At 41.5% G+C, this 13,123-nt stretch overlaps 1 protein-coding gene across 3 annotated transcripts in view; it reads left to right on the top strand.

Annotated features, from left to right (window-relative positions):
- lmo3 (LIM domain only 3) overlaps positions 1 to 13,123 on the top strand; it is a 40,074-nt gene that overhangs the window by 24,596 nt on the left and 2,355 nt on the right. For all 3 annotated transcript variants that reach the window (XM_060890089.1, XM_060890088.1, XM_060890087.1), the window contains exon 3: positions 6,831 to 6,956. In XM_060890089.1, coding sequence (XP_060746072.1) covers positions 6,831 to 6,956 — 126 coding nt within the window. The remainder of the gene's footprint in view (positions 1 to 6,830; positions 6,957 to 13,123) is intronic.

The following is a 13,123-nucleotide window of genomic DNA, read 5'->3' as shown; positions in this document are numbered from 1 at the left end:
ATGGTCCCCCTCCAGTCGAGATTAGCTTAATTAGCTGTGAAGAGCACTGACTCGTGGGACCACGCGTGTTTGGTGCAGATAATTGCAGGCCTAGTGTGGTGCACCCTGGCACTCAGCTTGTGACTGCAGGTGGGTTGGCACTATCGAAGTGCACATCTGGGCCCTGCGGGGGTTCAAAACTTTCATTACACCCTCTTCAAAATGCCCTCCCAGTCCCCACATACTGCTGCCAAATTTCAGTGCTGAAAGGCCTTTGGTTGTATTTAGCAAGGGCGTAATTATTTTTTCTTTGTTTCACTGTGATTTTTCTGTTGAAAAGAGTCACAAAATGAAAGCCTGTACAGTGGCCTTTTGATTCCGGCAGCACCCGTACACTCAAATGCAAATGTTTGGCTTTTCTTATTCCTTTGCAGCCAATTTAAGTCGCCGTCTTATCTGTTATTTGTTCATCTTCGTAATCTCACTCATAAGGTAGTCATTTTCTGAACTTGTTGTCATCTTACGAAACTGTTTACAATGAATTATCTTGTAGCGGCAAACAGACCCAGTAACCTTTGCTGTCAGGAAACAATTACCCTCTTTAGGCATGAAGCATGATTTTCCATATTAAGCAGCCTGGCTTACAGGACTACTGTCCCAGTGTCGATGAAAGAGGTGAGGAGTGGAAGAAATAAGGCGTATGAAGCGAGGGACGCCCATGAGATGCTCAGAAACCGCGATTTGACAATTAGCTCAGATCCCTGTACCATCCTGAGCAGACCGACATTTGGGCGGAAAGCCTTCTGTACTGCAGCAGCAACAGGAAGAGAAGAGAAGAGAAGAGCGGCGCATAATTCATCATTAGGATATCAGAGTCCAGGTGCAGATTAGAAGTGATCCAGCCAGCAGCCAGGCAAAGCAGGGCACTCAAGGAGGAAAATCTTATCCCACAGCCAATTCCCAGAGCATGGCTGCCCTTAATTGAAATAATTTTGCCCCAAGAGTTGTTTAATCTTTGGAAATCGCACATGCAGGAGGGTATAAATTGAAGAAAGCAGACGTCTGATCGCATTGCCAGCCTTGTCCACTCTCCATCAGCCAAACCGCCCTTCTCCTTCACCTTTTCCCCGCTCTCACACTCTGACTCTCTTCCCTTACTAAACCTTGACGTTTTAAAGCTTACGCCAGTGCAGGCCATGGAGCCAGTGCCGCATGCTGGCGTAGGGCGCCTGCTGCTCGAGACGCAACAAATCATTTGTCTGTTATTAACCCTGAGCCTGTAATTATGCAGATTGCCATAGATTTTCCCTGGGTGCCGGGAAGTGAGATCCAGGGGTTGCTCTCAGCGTGGCAGGCGGACGAGAGAACGGCCGTGCATTACTGAACTTGCCACATTCATCATGTTGACTGATGGCACGCGGAGCTGGTCCCCGGGTCCCGGTGGTTAATGTAGTGGGTAATTAACTGTCATTTGCCTGGTAATAGGCCGATGATCAATGGTTTGTGAGGAAACAAATTCTAATTCGGCAGCTGATGAATGCACGCCGAGGCCAGAGCAATTGAAGTGGCGGGGGTGGCAGAGGGGAAGGGGAGGAAGGAGAAAGAGGGAGCCGCTGTCAGAATTTCAAATGGCTCTGGAGGTGGTGGTGTTATCGCTCTTTTTTTTTTTTTTTTTTTTTACTTTAAAGGAAAAAAGTAATGATTGGCCCTGAAAGAAAGTGTGCTTAATTTGTTGCCCATGACGTTTCTAGAATACCCAAATGGTTAAAAGGAGGAAAAAGAAAACGTAGGATAAACTCATAAACGGGCTTTAAGCCATCTTGCTTTTACTCCGGTTTGTTTCTCGTTCGAGTGTGACGGCAAGTAAATGATACGAATTGTACAATTTGTGAGCCTGTTGAGGTGACATCACTTGTGCTTTCTCCAACAGGCCGTCGTCTAATCATTACCGGCGAGCCGAGCGCCTGGGTTTCACTCCTGCACCCACTGGGCTAAATCCTTGTGGAATAATTTAATTGGTATCTGTTTTTCTCTCATCAAATAGATACCATTCATCCATGAAGTACTGCTGTGCACCTTTTCTCCCCAATAAGGTGCGGATGAAATCTATGGCGCTATGAATTCTAATTTCATGTTGCCTCTAACAGCCTTTTGAAACATATGCTGTTTTGTCAAGACTCGAGTTGGAGCGAAAACTATTTTTCTTCGTTCTTGGCGCCGGACCACGCAGTAGAGTTAGCCGCGCCTCAAGCTGATCCACCCATTTTCCACATTCCGTTTGTAAACCCTATCATCCAGTGTCGGTTTGTGCATATCAAGGTTTCTACTCTGCTCCTCTAAGAGACCACATTTGGAGAACATGTGCCCTTTGAATTCATTACTAGCCAAGCACACTTAATTCGCCGCCTCCCCAGAGAACCATTAGCGTCTGTGGCATCAAACTGACGGAGCAAAGAAAGACAAGTGGCAGGTAGGGCTTCATCCATCGCCTCTCCCTCCTTCTTCTGTATGGTGTGGGCTCAGGTCCTTCTCAGGAGACATCGGTATTTGGTGCACCATCACCCTCTATAATAACTCTAACCACCAGACTTAAACTTTTTTGAATAGTAGATGGTGTTTAACACAAGACACACACTTGGTTCTAGTAAATCGTTGGTCAGTATTAATTTCCCATCATGACTATGGTACAAATAACACTAACAACCAAGTAACATATGTTTAAATTATTAATCCGAATTAAATAGGATTTAATGTCCTACAGTTTCTCTCAACTGCAGCCAAAATAACGTCTTTTATTTTGTCATCTTATTATACAGACATGAAAAGAGAGTTTTCTATTAGGGCGCATGCCTCCTCCTTTATTCATAAGCTTTTTGCAACTCGACAGGACTGAAGTTGTCAGGTTGAGGAAAAAAGAGACGAACCAAATTCAAGTGTTTTTTTTTTTTTTTGCTTGAAAACAAGTTGAGAAATCTATTCCCAGAATACCTGCGCTCATTTTCAACTCGTTGTTCCTCAAGCATCCAAGCAAGGGAACATCTTTTTTTGTACATTCATCACTTATGAGATCAAATCCCTGCTTTTGTTTTTGTCTACGGTTTTGTTGTGTGTTCTTATGGGACATGGATGTGACACATGTGCTTTCCACGTGTAAGCAGCATAGTGAATAAAATATAGATCTCAGTAAGACTCAAAGTCGCTCAAAGAATGAACACAAATTAAGAATGTAAACATGAATGTGCATGAGGCGTATGTAGATGAACAGGCTTCTTGAATGCTGTCCACAGTTTAAACAAATGTCTAATATAAAAGCATCTTAACTGGAACGTTCCTCTGTCAGTAGATTTGGAGTCCAGGTTTAATGTATGTTTAGTGAAAGATCTGATTGGGTGAAAGAAAGCAAGACAAACGTGGTCATACAAAACACCTGGAAAATAAAGACCCTTAACTATATATGGAGCAAAAAAGGCTTGAACATATCACTGGTCAAGAGCAAGACTTAAGTGTCTGGGTTGTTTAAAGGGGAGAGTGTGTGTGTGTGAGAGAGAGAGAGTGTGTGTGTATGTGTGTGTAAACTGAGTCCAGTTCAAGATGAAGCCATTAAAGTCCTATCAATTCACCTAATTGTACTATGCACTAAAAGTGTGTTCCATTTTTGTGAAAAAATATACACTTTTAATTGTGTAGCAAATGAGCATACAAGTACTGGCACAGACAAACATGTCATGTAAAAGAAGAGAACCCAAGTTACACATACTTTTCCTGTCATTATTCCTTATGTCATTTATATCATTTCATTTACCATTTCCTTATGATTTATTTTCCCGTATGGTTTATTTTTCCACCTCACAAAACTCCTCCTCCCCAATCAAGTAGCTGAAAGTGTGCACGGAATCACACAGAAAATAATACCCAGAAACAGTAGACCATCAGGATACCTCAGGGATACTCATTGCAAAATACTACGATTTGGGACACACTAATTCGAATCACGATACCATGTAGGACGGATAGTAGGCGAATTGGGACATAGCAATAATTTAGAGACATTAAAAGAAATTTTAAAAGAACTAAAACTATTTCCAAGAGCTAAATTTTACAGAAAGTTGGTTTCTTTTTTTGTGTGCGCGCTCAGTTTGCATTACGTTGTGACCTAATAAATCAACCTGATGGTGCTTATGTAATCTATTCCAACTGTCACTGCCCTGCATTTCTTTTTTTTTTTTTTCTTTTTTTTTTTTTGTTTTTTTTTTTGGAAATTGCATGATGCATAGTTTTATTTATAAAAGAAAGCATTCCAGACATGCTAGTTTACTCATTTAAAACTAAGCTTGCACAGTTTTTGTTTTTAAACCCGCAAACCTTTTAGTAACAAGTATGTTTAATTGGTCATTGGTCAGTTTCTTGTATTCTGACTCGGCATGTTTTTTTGCTCTGTGTGTGTGTCAGCAGTCACTGAAAGCAGCAGTGCTCAGAGTAAGCAGTTGTGCTCTAGTTCTTGCAGGGCGTTCAGCCCTTTCTTTTGGGATTTCTCTAAGCATCTAAGCTTTATGACAAGTTTTCTACACAATATGCCAGTAAATACAGAACTATAATGGACATGGCATTCTGTCACATGTTGTTTTTAGTTTCTATTTTTTTCTTTTTTTTTTTCTGTCACACTGTTCTTGGGTGCAAGAGTCCCAGCGAGAGTGTGTTGTCTAATGGCCTGTTAGCCTGTTGGTCCAGGGTTTGTGCTCTAGCAATTCTTCTGAGGGATATCACCTGTGCACCATGCTATGATTATTTGTTGAAATTCACTATAGGATTGGACAGTACCAAAGCACAGAACACAAAATCACCAGGTCAAAACGTGAAGCTGTTTTATTGTGAAATGCTCACAGCTATAGACTTAGCCAGACAGCAGCATTTAAAAAAAAAAAAACAGGCTAAAATTAGTTAGATTTTGTTATATTTTGTTATTTCGTCTAACAGTAAAACCAACCTCAGTGGTCTCATGCATTCATTCATCCATCTTAAGTGTCCATTCCATCCTGGCTGCAGTTGAGACAGATCCTGAGCCTAGCCTGGGAACACTGAGTGAATACACCCTGAATGGGACCAATATTAAATATTATTTTTATTTATAAATAGAGTGTATGTCCGTATTGCACAGAATATATTAGGTGCTAAAATTAATTTCTTCTTTTTTCTTTTCCAATTGTCTGTACCGTCTATGCACTAGGTTTTGTATATTTAGCAGTACATCTAGTACTTTGGATGAATACGGTGACTTCTTATACAGTCCTTAACCTTGAATATACATTTCTGTACAATCAGTCAATCAGTGCCGCAGTCTGTGTTTTTTCTGGATGATTAAAACAGCAGCCCAGCTGTTGATTCCATCTATATTCCCAGCACTGTGCACTTTTGGGTTGAAGCTGAGAGACAGCAGGCAGATAAAGGAAGGTTTATTCTTCACTTAGTGGGACAAGGAAAGCTTTTTGTATTTGGAAAGCCCACAGCTCTGCACCCACTCACTCAAATGAAAATAGCATGACAAGACCATTTAAAGGCACGGGCCACTTTAAATTTGCAAGAGATGGCAAGTCGAAGAAGACAGATTGTGTGAGTTGGGGGGAGAAAAAATGCAGTGCCATTGATTCGACCTGACAACAAAAAAACCTGGAGGCGTCACTTTTTCATACGGGCATCGCCTGTCATTCATCAGGTGAAACCCAGAACGCTTTCTCCAATTTAAACAAAGCAGGGTTTAATCTTAACACTTTTATGGAGGCACGCATGCATATGTCTGACTGAATTTCCATTTTTAATGAAAAGATATTTCCTTGGTTGTTTGATTAGGCACCAGAAATTCGTGGTGCGGTTTTACATTCCTATTAAACGTTTTTAGATCCAAGGCTTCTTACAAGGACAGATGTATCATTTCATCTATTTCATTTTAAGCCCTTCTGGCATTTAGAGAGAAATGAGTAGGATGCGAAAGATAATACCGATATAGTCAGAATTAGACAGCTCAATAAGAGAGACATACTTGTTTTTTAAGCCTCCTTTTGCTCTTCCTTAGTCAGCTTGACCGCTCCAGACGATAGCCGTTGCTGTCCCAAGGTGTGTCTAGGGGATTCCTTAATTCTGTAGGTATTCATAAGAGCTTGGTCTACCCACTGTGTGCTTTGCCTGTGGGGAACATGATTTTTCTGAAGGTTAATAAACAACCCTGCATATCGCAGGCCTGGAGATCATTTATCAGATTGCGATCTCTTACAGGCTCTGAGAGTGGCATGCAGTTTTATCATTTTAACAACGACGGCTAAAAGTGCCTGGAGAAGCCTGCCTAATAGGTTATTTTGTTATATGATTTTGTTATCAGATTGCTCTCTCTCTCTCTTTTTCTTCCCTCTATTTTACTCCGACTAGGTTGCAGCACAGTCACAGCTATGAATCCCTAATGAATCCTCTCCCTCTCTCTCTCTCTCTCTCTCTCTCTCTCTTGCTCTCATGCTCTCTCCCTGTTCTGAGGACATCCTCTCAAATAATAAGATCTTCCCTGGGCCGAGTCCCTGCTCGGCCTCTGTGGTGCTAACCTTGTCGAGTCTGTGTCAGCAGCACTAGTCATCGCCGTGATATTTCCAGTACACTTGAACTGTCACTTGTGCCTTTAGGGCACCTACAAAGCCGTTATTATTATTATGATTGTTTAACCCATCACACCAAAACGTAATGAGGTGCTCGTGGGGAGAAGAGTGAAACCAAAGAAGCAACCCTGTGCAATCTATTGCATTGTGTTCTTGAACCTTGGTTATCTGGTCCCGGTCTTTTCAAAACACTCGAATCTTCCCATGTTTTGGCAGGTTGTTTGGCGTGACGGGGAACTGTGCAGCCTGCAGCAAGCTCATCCCAGCCTTCGAGATGGTTATGAGAGCCAAGGAGAATGTCTATCACCTGGACTGCTTTGCCTGCCAACTCTGTAACCAGAGGTGAGCTCTGCCTGTCTGTCTCTACCCAACCTGCGAGCTTTGATCAGATCCACTGTGTTTGCTGACATTTTTCATCAAACCCTAGAGCTCAGAGACACACGTGCTTATGAGAGGAGTAAAGACTTACTTTTATAGGTATATACTTTTTATACGTGTGTGTATATATATATATATATATATATATATATATATATATATATATATATATATATATATATATATATATATATAAATAAAATACTCTCGCTCGCTCTCTCTCTCCTGAGAGAGAAATGTGAGATTTAAGATAAGGTTTAATTACATTTCATTCACTTAGAAATATAATTTAAAAAAAAAAATTAAGAAAGAACAAAAGTGCATTCCTTCAGTTCTCCAATCTCCTTTCAATTCCCAGATGGTCTATGGCTAGAATTGTGTGTGTGTGTGAATAAGGGTGCAATGGATAAGCGCGTCTGCCAAATGCCGTAAATGTAAAAGTATGTGTGTACACATGCACTGAAATGGGCTAGCATCCCAGTGCGTTCCTGCCTTGTGCCCAGTCTTCCCAGTTTAGACTCTGGATCTACCATGACATTCAGCACAATAAGATAATTATTTAATATGAATGAAAGAAACATTAGGACATGCAGTATCTCATTTGTGAGGCCCACTAATGAATAGTCATGAAACAGTGTATTAAAAACAGCCCAGTTCATAAACTCAAGAAACATTCGAATTTTCTGACAAATTCATTTATTAGTATTTTTTAATTCTATTGTCTAAGTTACCCTGAAAATTCCTCTCACGAGTGATTCTTGTGAACATGATGCGTGCTGCTTGCTCAGCTCGGCTAGTCAGACACCTACAGAGAGCAGACGTGGTGTAAACAATGACAGAGGGATGTGACACCACAACTTTCTTCTCACGAAAAACAACACTTTAACTAGGCAGTGTAGGAGAATTCTAGATATCTAAAAATGACCGGGGTGTCATCCAAAACGATGGAAATCAAATTTTGAAATTGTTTCAACGTTAACATTTCACTTAAACTAAAAAGTTAAAGGTTTATGCACTGAATCTGCTTTAGTAGGTTAGTGTTCACTGTTTCTTTGCACACAAATCAACATAAAATAAATATAAATATATAAATAATTTATTTATATATATATATATATATATATATATATATATATATATATATATATATATATATATATATATATATATATATGTGATTGTGTTCACCATCATCTATTCACCTAGGTGTTCAAATAAATACCTCCTTACTGACAAATAACGGAAATCTAATAAATGTATATTTTTTTTTAACAACAAATAGTTGAATAGGGATATGAGATTTCGGTGACAATGTCACTGTTGATGTTTGACTTTAAATTACCCCACACTATATTTTGACTTTTTTTTCTGTTCAGACCATGATGAGATAAATGTCTGTGTCAGTCCACTTTTACTGCACACCATGGACAACTGCAAGCATCAATCTCCTTCATTCTTGAAAGACTCAGTAGAGTGGATACCTCTGTCTGTTTCTCTCTCTCTCTCTCTCACACACACACACACACACACACACACACACAAACACACACTAAGAGCAATGCACATCAGAAGGGCAGATTGCAGGTTCTGGTTACGCACAATTAGCACCGGGTTATTGTCTTGCCAGTTCACTTGTCTACACGAGACACACTCTCCTAATGCAAGGAGTCAGCTAATCTTCATCAGCGAAAGCCTAGCCTGGTCCACTGGCCTTCCCGACATTAAAACCCATTTAGAACCAGGCAAATCTTTCTTTTTACATTAGGCCAGCCAATCAAGTGTTTAATAAAATCGACGTCAGGAATGCACACTGGCTGCTGAGGCCTCTCTGTGCTGCCACGCTTGCCCATCACAATTTCACCCGCCCTCACAACAAGATTTATGGTGTGGTGTCTGCACTAATTGCTGCTGTTTCTCACCCGGAGGCTAGACTTTTCCAGCAGCTTTTTGACACTCTGAGACATGGGTGTTTATAAGAATTTTTATAGGAGGTCTGGATGTCACCAGATACTTCAGATATGTTTGTATTTGAGCAGGGAAAGGACTGAAGTACAGTGGACTCCAGAACTCCAACACTACAAAATAAAAAAATCGTGACTGGCGAATAAACACGCGGTGAAAATTCAGCCGCCGAGATACACGAGCCGAGCCTCAAACGCACATCTTTTCAATACTGAGAGTTCCAGATGCATATTTAGCTGTCAGCCCGTCGCAGATTGGTGAGACCTGTTTTCTTTGTGAGCTGAAAACACTGGAAAACTGAGCGTCAACACCGTGATATATAAATCCACCTCATTTGCCTGCACGCCAATTCATTTGTCAGCAACTTGACAAGGTATTATCTCTACAGACATACATAGACATGTCATCTGACACGCCTACGCAGCTTTTGTTGTTCATCGAAAAGCACCTCACAAAACTTGATGCACTTCTCGGAATAAAAAAAACAACAAACAGATGGATAAATGGCAGGCCACTCCATTACAGTTCTGTCAAGTCTACAACCTTGTATCAGCTTACCGGTGCTCTGGTGTTCCTGGATAAACATCAGCAAGGCCATATAGACTCTGTCTGCGATGGCAATAGATATAAAAAAAAATAGATTTGAGGGTGGACACACTGCCATGGCTTTCAAATGGTACTTGCGGTGAATTGGGTTTGAATGTTGATTTGCTTATCAGGAGCTTCCAGTGCTGTGCACACTGGGCCTGCTTTCCACATTTAGTTCAAAGTACAAAGGAACCAAAACGAGGAAATCACAAGCGTGAAAATGAACTGACATATTTTTTATTTTTTGGGGTGGGGAAATAAATAACAACTGCCAACTAGTACACCCCCTAAAAGCCCAGTTTAGCAGGAGATAAACCCTGTTTGGCATCTAAGAACATAATCAGCCGTATGGAGACTGGGCTCCGTAGTGGGAAGGATCTGTGTAGCCTTTCGTGCCCTCACGGTTATTATAGCTAGTGTTAAAATTGATTAAACTTATGAAAATAGATTGGAAGAGAAAGCTATGAATTTCTATAGTGTACTTATTTAACCAGCGTTTATTTTCACTCCTGCCCATGTGGTGCCTCTGATTTGTTTCATTACACTGCTTCAGACAAACAGAACAAAACACCCTGGCCTTTCATAAAGACATCTGTCTGTATTACAAAATGCCTACCTTGGTCTAATGGCGAGATTGTGATGCACGTAGACGGCTATTTGAGGTTAGCAGGGTTCACAGCACGTAATTATTCTCCTTCTAAGGGGTCAACCCTGGCCCAGCATTGCCATACTGTGGTTAAATGGATACAATCAGACTTGTACTCACACTTCAGAGTCGTCCCCCCCGCCGCCGCACACACACACAACCACCCAACCCCCTCACCCCTTCCCCCATGCACACACATTTACACAACCATCATCTCTTTTTAGCAGCTTTATTAGTCACCGCAGCCCACACAAAAGCACAGCTGAGAGGAGAAAATGTTACATACTGCTAGCGATTAGCCCGATTTCATCGCACTGAACTGCACTGAATTCCACGCTCAGGAAGCCATTTAGAGAGACATTTTAGAAAGAAATAGAAAGTTCAGCCTCTGTTTGTATCTGAATTCCTTTCCCTGCAGTGAGACGGACAAAATGTGAATCGGGTTGCACTGAATAGCACGTTTTAGATATGATTTGATCTGTCTCCATTCAAGCAAGGAGATAATCGTTCGTAGTCACTATATTTCAGGATAGATCACTACACCAAGCTGAAGTCTGGTCTGGTTCTTTAGGGTAGGGTTTCACCACCCGACAAACTCTGAAGTTATTTCTTTAGCTTAGTTAATGGGCAATGACCTGTCAGAGTGTGTGTGTGTGTGTGTGTGTATTAGATTTTGAGTGACTCTAGCGACCCATTAGACACAGATTAGAGCAAGGGGAACAGTTAATCGATGAGTCCGTCGTCCACTCTGGCCTCATCAGGCCACTATAGACGGCTTGCCTTGTGCTGATGAGGCTGGCGAATGCTGCCCAGAGGCTCTCTGGGGACTGGTACAGGGGCTCAGATCGCGGGTGCCAGGCTGGAGGAGGTCACAAGTCAGATGGGGGAGTTTGCCGAAGCCAAATTGGGCTGTTTGCTGCTAAGGGAACTGAACTTCAGTACTACAGTCTGTGTGCTGCAATTAGTCACCTTGTCTCTCAGATCCACACCACATCAAATGTTACTTCTAGGAAACAAAGAACTTGCAGGAAATAGTTTCTTTTGTTTGATTCGACTTGTTTCTGATTCTATTCTCTCCAGCTGCTTCATGTTCTCCCTACTCCTCTCTATCCCTCATTTAGCAGCTGCCTGTTATTTTGTCCTGGAGATGTTACTACTATAGTTAACATGGACCTCGGAGGCAAATCGCAGAAGTAGTCATACATCATTAGGTGCTGCCTTGGAATCTTTTCTTCAGCTAGATGGGTCTCAATAGACATATTCATCACAACTGTCAGACCTGAGGGGGGCAAGTAGGAGGAGGACGAGGGAGAGGGGAAGTAAAGACAAGGAGGAGAAGATAGAGAAGGAAGGAAGGAAGGAAGGAAGGAAGGAAAACAAAGAGAAAGAAGTCTAATACATAAAGTGGGAAGCAAAGAGGAAAGAGAAATTAACCAAAAGGAAGAGAATGAAAGGAAACAAACAAGGACAGAAAAAAGAAGGAAAATAAAGGTAGGAGGAAAAATAAAATGAACAAATTTAGGAAGAAATTAATCAAGAAAAATAAATGGAAGATAAACAAGGAAGACAATGAATGAATCAAGGAAGACAAAAAAAATTATGAAAAATTAAGGAAAAGACAGAATTAAAAGAAGTAACTTAAAAGACAGAATGGGGGAAATGCACAAAGGGAAAAAAGGAAAATGAACAAAGCATGAAAAAGAGCTGCTGTCAGGTTATATTTGGATGTTTACATTTCCGCAAAGTAAAGGTACTCTAGTAGCAGTTCAACTCTGAGAAAGTGTTATTGGGGGCTTCACACACAAAGCTGAGGTTCTAATGCTGCTGGTTGGAACATGTGGTGATCTGTAATGACTGCAAGATGGAGGGCAGCACAAGGGCATTTATTACTGCTACCTCCGATGGGCTGCCTGCAATATCCTCGTCATAATTGGCGCTCAGATGTCACCAGCACTGTTGACATTTCACCAAGCAGAAACAATTTGGCGTCCTGAAACAGGGCGGTGATGGGACCAAAAGGCAGCGGAAAACACAGGCTTTAAATAAACACAAGTTTCCTGTTAGCAGAGAGAGAGAGAGTGAGATGGATGGAGGTACGAGGAGGAGGATAGGGTCCCGAGTGTCAAACAAGATGGACACTAATGGATTCCTGGGAAGAATGTGTCATTTAAACAGGACGTTTTTATTGGCGCCAACGACACCATTACATTAAGCACACCTCTGCTTTGTGTTAATCACCATGTCAACAAGCACGATTAATGGTTATTACTTGTTGATACTTGATCCTGCCTAATGGCTGCGGCTGCCGGCTGACAATGGCACCTGTGACTAATACAATCTTTTACAAACTTTCGCCGGGAAAGAGTTTATGATTAGAAACGGTTTATGCAGGTCTGTCTCTGCTGCTTGTTAGGTTGCTAGATAGATGGAAAGGTTAACGTATCTGTGTTCAATTGATCTTTTTATTCCCTAAAACAATGCAGTGTGGTCAACAGAGCACATTTAAGAGCTCGTGATTGGAGGCAAATGGGCTCGCAGGGGGATTGAAGCCTGCTGAGTTTGTTTGCGCTCCTGTTCCAGCCTCAAGCTGAGAAGTGAACTAGTCTTTTAATCTTCTAGCTAAAATGGTGATGGGGGAGTTTCAGGTACACACACGCACTGCGAGAAAGAAGGAGGGGAAGCACACTGGTAAACAGAATTGCGCACTTGTAGTCTGACCTTGTCGAACTCGCTGTGAGCAAAATAAGCAGCCCTTAGGACAACTCGGCACACAAAGGAGCTCTCACTCTTTCGCTCGCTCTCTCTCTCTCTCTCTCTCAATTCCTTTTTTTAATTTTTCCTACCCTATTTCTCTTCTTCCTCACTCTATCCATTTCTGTCTCCCTGTGTATCACATATCATTACCTTTCTCACACATTTTCCCTCTCTCTCTCTC

This window comes from Tachysurus vachellii, chromosome 16 (genome assembly GCF_030014155.1).
Source record: "Tachysurus vachellii isolate PV-2020 chromosome 16, HZAU_Pvac_v1, whole genome shotgun sequence".
NCBI lineage: Eukaryota > Metazoa > Chordata > Actinopteri > Siluriformes > Bagridae > Tachysurus > Tachysurus vachellii.
Note: the sequence above shows the minus strand (reverse complement) of the source record. Positions and strands in the feature narration are given on the sequence as shown.